General features: G+C 41.3%; 1 protein-coding gene across 5 annotated transcripts in view; it reads left to right on the forward strand.

Moving 5' to 3' along the window:
* Positions 1-495: 495 nt before the first annotated feature.
* srgap1a (SLIT-ROBO Rho GTPase activating protein 1a) overlaps positions 496-10883 on the forward strand; it is a 50637-nt gene continuing 40249 nt past the window's right edge. For 3 of the 5 annotated variants that reach the window (XM_035664899.1, XM_035664898.1, XM_035664902.1), the window contains exons 1-2: positions 546-687; positions 7339-7501. In XM_035664899.1, coding sequence (XP_035520792.1) covers positions 605-687; positions 7339-7501 — 246 coding nt within the window. In that variant the 5' untranslated portion in view covers positions 546-604. Of the gene's footprint in view, positions 688-7338; positions 7502-10883 lie in introns of all 5 variants that reach the window. The other 2 variants (XM_035664900.1, XM_035664901.1) reach the window with 1 other exon arrangement.

Here is a 10883-nt window from a genome sequence, read left to right on the forward strand (position 1 = left end):
TGAGGGTGGGGGGCTGCACTGTGCTGTAACGCTGGGTGTAATGGGAATCAGGTTCCATTCATCCTGGAGTTATTTTCAGCCTAAATGAAACACCTGAGGCCAGTTTTGCCAAACTCGCATCTCTACAAGCATTCAGAAGACCCATAGCTATAGGTTAATACGCTCGGTTTGTTCTGTAGTACTGATCATGTGCTATACTGTAATCGCATTGTTGATTCTTTAGTTGATGGTTTTTAAAGATTTTAAGATGTGAAAAAGTGTTTCTTGTGTCTTTTGTGTGCTGGTGTCTTTTACGACAGTACTCATGCTTGGTTGAAGACGGTTTCCTTGTGAAACAAATGCCACTCTGAAACAACAGAGAGTAGACCTTACTATAAAGATAGATACTGTATTTCTACCATGTAAACCTAGAGTTCTTGTCGCTCTGCTTTTATACATTTCAGGCTCTGACTCCATCCTAAACTGTTTGTTCTCTTCCTTGGTCTCCTCAGAGATTCGGGCCCAGTTGGTGGAGCAGCAGAAATGTCTGGACCAACAGACGGAGATGAGGGTCCAGCTGTTGCAGGACCTCCAGGACTTCTTCAGGAAGAAGGCAGAGATCGAGATGGAATACTCCAGAAACCTAGAGAAACTGGCTGAACGCTTCATGGCAAAGACTCGCAGCACCAAGGACCACCAGCAGTACAAGTGAGGAGACACTGTCTTAGTGTTTGTCTCTGCTCAACCTGTTCAGGATTTAATCTGGGTTCATATATGGGCATGGGAATAAAGAATAAGTCATTCTTAGTCTGTTGGTCTACTTTACTTTTTAGTACTATTATCGTGGTAGATGGAAGTCATCCTAGATTTCAGTGTAATGTTGAAAGGATCTGTATGCTCTAAAGGGATTGCTGTGCTAATGAGCTATATCAATCTTCATTTCAAATGAAGACAGAGAAAGCGTCACAGTGGTGATGCTTTATTTTCATTTATGTCAATTATCTTACAATCATTCTCATATTTATTTTTCATATGCCCCTGAAATTCTAGTGCTAGACCTCCATCTTTTTCTTAGTCCTATATTTCCCTCTCCTGCATGAAAATTCATCCATCCAAACTATTGCTTGCTATTTAAAAAATCCCTATTCACAACAAATTAAATGTCTTTGTTTCACATGTATGAAACGGTTACATTGTGACTTTAGCCCATTATGTCACACTAATGTAGCTGAGGAGCTTTATTAATAATGCATCTTGGCTTTTCATCTTATATTACGTGTTGTTTGTGTATTGTACAGTTTTGTACAGTGAGTTGCCCTGGGGAGAAAGGCTTTCTCTGACTTTTTAATATACACAATGTGGTATGGAATCCACTGAATCTTCTCATAGGCATGACTAATACAAATATAAGGATCTATATCAACAATATTTTTTCTATACCGATACAAAAGAAACATTTTAAAATCTTAGTTTGAAGGAAAATAGTTTGTCGATTAAAACCTTTTATTTTTCTTAATCCTAGCTGTGGAGGTACATATTAAAAAAATCGAATGAAACAACGTTCTTCATCAAATTGTTGAGATGAAGTTTGTCACGTTTCCGCTCTTATCTGTCTCTTCTTTCTCCCTCTGTCTCCCTCCCTCCCTCACCTCTCCCTCTATGTTGGTGGTGCATCACAGTTTGACTCAGAGCCTTTTTGAGGATCTTGACACAGTTAAGTGTGCTGTAGTTTTTGGCCTTATTACACTGTAGGAGCCTGCTCGTGGAAAAAGCAGACATTAGCATATTGTTTGAACTTGTGGTGGGAACGAAAATAAAACATGTTTGTCCTCGCCATCCGCAAATAGCCCCTGCTCTCTGTCTGAAGCTGCAATGGCTCTAGCAGCTGTGTGTGCCTATGTGTGTAACTGGCAAAGGGACTCTGGTATGGCGCTCTGTGGTTTTCATCGCATGATGTACAGTCTGGTCACTTCATTCACAGGTTAAACATTTGGCAAGTGCCTAGGAGCATATTTCATAAGTAAATACAAGACGTCTGAATAACATTAAAAACCTTCCTGTGGGTTTTAAATCATGTGGCTTATATTTTTGTATTCACATAAACAACACACGTACAGTAAGGCGTTTGTGTCTCCATATTCTCTAGGTTGTTTTCATTGGAGAGACTTGTCTGGGGTGTGAAAAAGTGCGTTTTTATTCTGTCTGTCGCCTTAAGCCACTATTTATATGACAGGTCAGCTTGGCAGAGCCACAAAATGCTACAGTAGCATTAAAATGAGCAGCTAAATCTGTGGGTAATTAGTCTAGACAAGCTGCATTCAAAAGGGGGCCACTGCTGTGGCTGTCAGTGGAGCTGCATATATAAATCTGGTTTACATAACTGATGTTGAGACAAGTTAATAAGGTGTCATTTTAACAAGAGTGCATTAACATATGTGACATGTTTAGTTTGTTTGGAAGACAATTTCTCCCCTTTCTCCTTTTGAAATTTAGAGTGCTCAGCTTGATGCTATCCCTCCATGGCCCCACCCCAGGGCTCAATAGTAAGGATTGCCTGCCTGCTCGTGGCAAGTACAATGCAATGCCTAGTTTAACAACTCCAGTAAAAAGAATTAAACACATATTTGTTTCCGGAGCTCATGACTAAGTAGCTAAGGAGTGAGCCATCCCACTTTCATCTCATCTCTGTTGAGAGCATGTGAATTTAAAATAATCCTGAAAACAGGAGTTTAGTTGAGTGACGTTAGAGAATGTGGGCGTAACTCACTTAACTGTGTATTGCGGATTTTGCAGCAAGTCTGAGAGCAAGGAAGATAAAACTGGATAATTTTTCAAAAGCACATCAGGGTTTCTGAAAGCATCTTGCATCTCAGCATCTTGCTTGCATGGCAGCTAAGGACCTATGTTGTTATTTGGTACACGGCTACAAAATAAAACAATTTGTGTAAGGGCAAGTAAAAATTGACTATAGGCAAGTAGATTTCTCACCCCCCTTGCCTGACTAGGCCCTGCTGTGAAAGTGAAAAAAATCACCAAGCTGCAAACATTGTTATTTGTGTTTGTTGGTATTCATTACCAAGCTGGAGATATCTCTACAGGAGACTGGACCTATGTCTCTGCCTTGCAGCTCCAATGTGTTATATCTTCTACAGGTTTAAATCTGCTTCTCGCTGACGCTCTTTAGAGCAAGGAAAAAGTTTTGGCACATCAGGGGGTTGGTCCAGAATCCTCCACAGGAGTGAGATAAAGTTAGCAAAGACTTTGTGCCACCTGTGGGAGTTTTGCAGCAGCTCACTGCTGGTGAGAAATCCATCTTGCTTCAGGGGAAGTGCCCTGTGTCGAGCTTTACTTCTCAATCTGACTAAAGTGGTGGCAAGACAGCAGTGGAGGATGGATGGATATAAAGTGAATATGGATGTTTTTAAATATACATACACATTCAACATGACACAGTCGAGATTCATATTCACATTGATATTCTTATTTTTATTTTATAACACCTTTTTAAGCAGATTAACAAACAGATTCCTGCCAAGAGTGATGGTCTAATCTCCACTTGTTTACCAAGACCCATTTAACAGCTGCAAAGACATTCAAAGGCACTCCTTCGTTTAAGTAACATGTATTAACCTACATTTTTCATTGGCATGACTGTGTAACATCACATTGATCACAACTGCACAATATAAAACATTGTTTGTTTGCTCCAGGAATATATATGAACAGAGCTTTGTGTGTTTCTGCTGTGAGTTTTTTCTACTTCATTGCCACCAGAAGTGAATGCAGTGCACAGTAATGGAAAAAGCTGCAAAGAGTACAACTAAGTATTTAACTAGGTGTTATAAAGTCGAGTTAGGAAACTGTACAGGACACATGCGGTTCAGTGTCATGCATTATGTTGGTCAAAACAGCAACATGTCTCTGTGAGCTGTTTTAACAATAGGTTCTTGAAAACATTTATAGTTTCCAGGATGTCAGGCAGTTCTGCAGCAGAAAAGACAGTGACCGCTAGTGATTGTATCAGATGCATCTGTGGTTTGGACATTAAATGGCCATTAATGACCATAAGGAAAAAGTAGTTGCACAAGTGTCTTCCTTTTTCCTTCCTGTTAGAAATCAAAACAACAGACCCATATCCCAGTATCCAATCCACAGCGACAGTCTGTAGGAGAGCCATTCAGTCCTGTCTGCCTAGTCCATTTGTGTCTCAGTAGCTGTTTGCAGAACACACACACACACACACACACACAAATGAACAAATATGGGCAAACATTCTCTTCTATCTCTCTTGCTCTTTCTTAAACACACACTAATGCACACACATGCACAAACCAGATACTGTATTATGTAATGTTTGTTCTGGGAGGGACATGGACATGGTGCGCAGAGGAATCATTGAATTATTTATAATGCCAAAGCAAACATCTGGGATCATCTTTAAAAGGCTTTTATCAAGAATTAAGTTTCTCGTTAAGGGACTTCCTCTCTTTGTCTGTGAGGATAAAAAGACGGTGTAGAACATGCTGCAGCTGCATAACATTTTTTATCTGCAGTGCATGCAGCTTGAGAGGCTTTGTCCAAATTTCAGTTTCAGTGATCACTTGGCTTTAGTAGCAGTTGTACGCCTACATAACAGGTGAACGACAGTCACTGTGATGCGGCTATAAAGGGCGCAGTTAATTAATGAAAGATGTTATCAGTACTGCACTGGACATTTCCATTGTGGCTTTGATGCTTTTAAGGGCTCCTGTTTCAATGCTCTGCATAGTGCATACGTATGTGCTAACTGTGCTTCATTATCAGCATCCTGATACTGTATCAGAATGCAAGCATGTTGACATTGACTCAGTGATTTAGGCTGCATGAATGGACAGAACACGCACATATACACACTTCGATAGGAGGCAGTAAGTTGCTAATGAGTTATTTTTTTGACTTATCTGCCTTCCTGCCTCTCCTGGACATTAGTTTCCCCTTTCATACCTGTGTTTTAGCCACTTGGGGCCCGTCTATCTCTCTGTGAGTCTGTCTGACCCAGTTCCTGCCCTGGCTGAGGGGCAAACGATGACATTGAGAGATTTTCCTGCCATTATGTGGGGTAAGCAACTCCCAGAGGTTATTTTGTCGTCACAGCCTGTGTCAGTACCCCTCTTGTTTTCTCGTTCTGTCCTTTTCACTGCAGGCCTCCAGTTTGATTTAGTAGGTCAGCCCATTGACAAACATATAAGGCACTTTAAGAACTGTAGATGCGTTCGTGGGAACTCTCGGGTACTCGGACTTCCCCCGGAGTAAAGTTGTGAGCTATTCTGTGTGTCTCAATTTTGCTTTTATTCTTATTTATTTTATTCTTTGACTGATTTTAATGAATTTGGGGTAATTTCTGTGTTTGATGCAGCCTTTAATTAAACAAATACGGACATGTGATAGAATAGTGCGCCTTTTGTTGACATACTAAATCTTTATAAGGCCTGTGCATGTACAGGTTACGCGGAAATAGGTAAAACCTTTCCCAGTGAGAGGAATCCTGCCATTCTTGAGCAATAAGGTGGGATGAATCAAGCAGCAGAGAATGTCGGGCAATTCAAATCCAAATCCAAAAGTCATCATGAATTAATAAAGTCACACACACACACACACACACACACACACACACACGTGCCATCTTCACAAATCTAAATTCAGTGTCATAGAATAGAAGTATTGCACTCTGCTGATACATAATGCAGAAAGGATTTATAGTAATTGCTCTTTGACAGCGTGTCCGCGTGTGATGCTGTCCAGCAGTCCTGCTGCTTTAACTCTGGGGCCGCTTCACTTATTTTCTCTCTTTCTAGCTTTCTCTTCCTTTGCACGTGTGCTGTGTCCTGCAGCCTGGGCATGTGGCACCGGTACATCACACAGCTTTTAGTGAAATCAGTTTTTTTTCTTTCACAGTTTTCCTGGTGTCTTTGAAAAACGACTGTGCTGTTGAATGCTCTCGGATGTTTTTCACGTCAGCATGTTTGGCTCTGCCTTTATCAAATGTATTTTGCTTCCTGTTTTTGCAGAGTCCCAGGGAACATTTCAGCTGGTTGGAATGTTTGTGTCAGTTATTCATTTGGAGAAATGCGTGGTTTTTGGCTCTTGCAGCAGATGTTGTACGGACTGAAGGCTGGATCAGGGCTGGGTCACTTGCCGAGTGCAGAGTTTCACCTGTTGTGTTGACAAGTGCTGCCTGTCTATGCAAACTAGCTTTGTGAGGGCAGAGCAGAGGCGAGTCTCCATATGGTTCCTGCAAGACTTGACCCCAGACCCAACCACAAAACCTTTCCCAAACACACACACACTCATATTCTGTGCTGCTTGTAGCAGGCAGGGGGAATGTTATAGATTAAACCAGAGGAAGTCAGCCTGCAGGCCAGTGCTTATGCAGGGCCCCAGCTTGCTCTGGCCTGGACAATGTCCTACAGTTAGCTTGGAAGCAGCCAGCACACAGCACAGGAAACAGCTCTCAGGCTCTACTATTTTACGCTTTAGCTTTTTTTTTGCACTCAGATCTCTATCTTTCCCCTTTGCTGCAATCTCTCTTCGTTGCTTGTCTGTCTTCTGCTGTCACAGTTCATATGCAACTCCACTTTTCAACTTTACTTAAAATACATCGATGGCTTCTCCAACTTCATTCCACTAAGTGTATTTAAAGCCTGTGACACACTCTTCCCTGGTTGTAGGAAGTCAGCTTGGCTCAGAGCATTGCTAGAGTTCTGCCCCAGAAATGTCACTGATACAAAGTATTTCCAACCTAACTGCGCAGTCCATGTAATATATAGAGAGCTTTTTAGGCCCAAACCAGCAGGATATGGGACATTTAACACCAAGGGACGACTATGACGCATCTCTCTTCTGCTTCTGTAACGGGTCCTGGTGCACTGAGGTGTTTGTAGACATCCTGCTAGTCGAGGACCTGCCACAATCTCGTCGTGAAAATGACTAACACTGTGTAAAGGAATTAGGGCTGTGACATTGACATTGGATACAGCCACGCAGGAAAATGTTGAAATGCTCTGAAATGCAAGCCATAAACACATGGTGTACAGGTACTTACAGGTACATACACATGCCTGCTTGCTCGTCTCTGCAATACTGTCAAACTACGGTCATGTGTTCTTGTTTATTAATGCCCTACATGTAACTTAATAATGTGTCGAAGAAAATGCTGAGCCATAAAACATCCCACACAACTATTTCACAACCAACTTTCTCTTTCTAACTATTAGTAGTAACATTTAGTAGAGATAATGAGACAGAAGGGTAGGATTTAATTTTTCCTCATGAATCTTTGACAACTGATCTGACTTCTGCCTGTTCCCCTGGTTTATTTAGGAAAGACCAGAACCTGCTGTCCCCAGTCAACTGTTGGTACCTGCTTCTGAACCAGGTGAGGAGGGAGAGTAAGGACCATGCCACACTGAGCGACATCTACCTCAACAACGTCATCATGAGGTTCATGCAGATCAGCGAGGACTCCACACGGCTACTCAAGAAGGTGAGGGTAAAAATACACAAGGCTATGATCACACTAAAGCTAAATATGTTCGATTGAACTGAAATGACTGCCTTATTATAATGGTAATTATTTTGATTTCCTTATGGCCACCAGAACCACAATGAACAGCATGTAATGTCACACAGTAGGTATGATGTAATCTTTGAGGTTATATCCCAATATGGTCGAAAACAGTGGTGATTTGTGGTTGGAGGGGGGGGACTTGGATTTTAGGTGTTTGGGCTGAAAGGGAAAAAGAAAATTGAACAGACGGAAAAGAAATCAGACAATAGCTATTTCAAATAAAATTGCTGACGAATAAAAAAACTTGCACAGGAAGTCATGAGAAATGAAGGATATAACAGATACTTCCTTATGGTTAAATTAAACATTTCTACGTTTACAGGCTCTGTATACCGATTGACGCACTCATTTCGATCTTTATTGGTAGGTTTAACACAAATTCACTTTCAAGCGTGAATACAGTTTTGTACTTTTCTATATGAGCATTTCATTGTCTCTGGTACACCCCTGATCTGTCTCTTTTTTACAGCTTTTTTTTTATTTTTTATTTTTTTTTTTAACTTTCTACTGTACTGATGTTTGACCTCTACTAGAGGAGGTCAGATGTGACTTTTCTTTGATCAACAAAAGCAGAAGTTTGAACTCACCACTAACACAATCCAGATTTTCATGGCGGTCAAATCGGGCAGCAGTGTCTCCAGTCAGTCATGTTACATAAACAGTCGTTCACTTTCAATTAACGCATTCATTTGACAACGAAGTATATTTAGTGGCAAGATATACAGTATATATTCAGCTTTGCGTTTGATGGGGTGAAATTTTGTTGGGCTCCTGTGGTTTAGTTTTGTGAATTAGAGCAGAGGAACCTTGGTCACCACAGTTTCAGATCAGTATGCCTTCACTCTCCCGTCTCAAGACTGTGGCTTCATGGCTGAAACCGGGCTTCTGCTGCCTTTTCCACCACAAAGACGACAACTCCCTAGAAGATTATGAGCTCCTATGCTGCAGGAGACACATGAACTCACCACAGGCCTAAATTACAAAGTGGCTTTTCTTCAGAGGAGTGCCTTTGTGTCAGTTTAGCTTGTGCAACTTTTTCTATCTCTGTTTTTCTTCACTTTTTTTCTTTTTTGCTCCGCTTAACTGCAATAACCCAATTCATCCAACCCGATTTGAAAAGGAAAAGTGAGGCTCTTTTATTCGTTTTCAAAGTAATTAACATGTCTTGATGGCTGTGGTTTCATCTGATTGTATGGGGGCGTGGTCTTTAAATACTCACCCGAACCCCCAACACACAAACAGGAAGCTGCAGCAGTCATTTCCTTTTGATAGTGTTTAAAGGCTTATGGTTCTACTAATGAGGCCAGATGTGAAACAGACATTTTTCAGATGTTACTCCACTGACTCAACATACTTTGATGATGATAGTGATAGACTACCTTCAATGCTGATTTAAATTTTGTAGTGTAACTCCGAAGACACTTTGCCAAATCCTCACAGTACCCAGGGTAGTGTACCTCCACACTCCACCTGCATCAGTATTGCTGTGGAATCTGCAATATCTAACCACATTGTGTAAAAGTCGCCCCTTTAAAGTTTTGCAATGCAATTTCTCAGTAGATCAGGTGACATTGTGCAGACAAACGGCTGACTGGTGGGAGGTCCCGGTTCATAGGAGACCTGAGACACCGCTCACCCTCTAATTAAAGCTTCCCTGAGCCTTTGATCTCAGTAACGAGGCACAAACAACAGAGAAGTCCCCCATGTTACGTGGGCTCCCTCACAGTTTCGAGGAGACAGCTGTACTGTTGTCATCCTTCCAGCACATCAAAGACCAGTGTTTTTATTTCCTTGTATGTTCAGGCCTCATGCTGTGCGGTGTAACAGCAGAGGAGGACCCAGAGTGGCCCTGGTGTGTTCGTCAACATCCTCCGGTTGACCTGTTTGCCGTTTGGCATGTGCATTTATTTCTTCACTGCTGCATTGTGGTCACTTTTTTAAACAACTACAGCCACAACTTCTTTTAGAAAACATCCCATTTTGGCTCGAGTCAAGTAGTGGACCTCTTTTTCTTTCTTTATGCTTGGACAGATCTTATCACATGTATTCAGTTTTCATTATTCATACAACTGGCTCTTTGTTTTACTCTGCCCTGTTTTATTTATGGAAGTCACATTCTGTGGCTGCTGCTACAAGGTGAATTTCCCAAAGCTTGAGGCAGTTTTGAACTTTTCCACAGGCAAAGGATGTGCTGCATAGTATTTCTTTTTCAATAAGCATTACTTATAGAAAGTATTTTGACATTTCATGCTAGGAAAAGCACAGGTATAAATAATGAAATGGATGATGTCTGAATTACATTTAGCTGCTTCAGTTTCAGGGTCCTGGTCTTGTTCATGCTGGCTCACTGCCACACTGTCGTGACTTACTGGGGGTGCTTGAATAGGACGAAGCCCAGTCAAAATATTTTCTGTGAAAAAGGCCTATTATGCTTTTACAGCCTAGATGAAGCCTACACCAGGTGTTTGGTTTTCACAGATGAATCACTTTAAGGACCAGTGTGTAGGACTACAGTGAAGTTGCAGATTGCCAGCTGACCACCGCTCGCCTTCTAAGCTTGTAGGAGAAACCATAGAAGCCGCTATTGTGTAAACTTCCTGATTCCAGCTCTGTACTCAACGCAAAAACACTAGAATCACATTGATCTTCTCGTCTCACTCTCGAAAGTTAAACGAATAACAGACATTCAAATAAAAGATTGCACATCTATGTAACTTGGTCAAAGCTTGTTTTTACAGAATACATCAGCTAATACTTTGTCAGACTTTCTACTGTGTACCTTAACTGTGGCTCTGTGTTATAGTGACAAGGCACTCAGATCTATGCTGAGCGCCCCACACGCATGGGCCCCACAGGGTACACAGCTACGATCTCTATCCCATGATTAATGTCAGTGGCAATATGAAACCCACCATCTTTCTAATGTGGTTGGAATACAGATGGTATGAGCTTAAAAGGGGAAACCCATTTGTAGGATCTTTTTAATGAATTTAGACCAAATAGCAACCCCCCCCAACTGAGATTCCTTTAAAATGAAAGGGTTTAAGTTGCGTAAATTAAATCAACAGCATCAGTTACACAACACAGCATTTAGTAAACAGCCCGTATTGGTTGTGATTTGAGGTATACAGTGTCCGTGTTACTTTTGGCGACACTTTCAAAGGAGAGATTATTTAAGAGTTATTAAAAGCATTTCTGTATGTTAGGAGTAGCTTTTCTGGTGAAAGCCCTCTAATCATGTCTTGAATGCAATGCCCCTTTACTTTCATCTCTGTCTTTGCTTCTCTCTCTCTCTCTC

Source organism: Morone saxatilis, unplaced genomic scaffold (assembly GCF_004916995.1).
Source record: "Morone saxatilis isolate NCDOM2014 unplaced genomic scaffold, NCSU_SB_2.0 Contig2, whole genome shotgun sequence".
NCBI classification, from domain to species: domain Eukaryota; kingdom Metazoa; phylum Chordata; class Actinopteri; family Moronidae; genus Morone; species Morone saxatilis.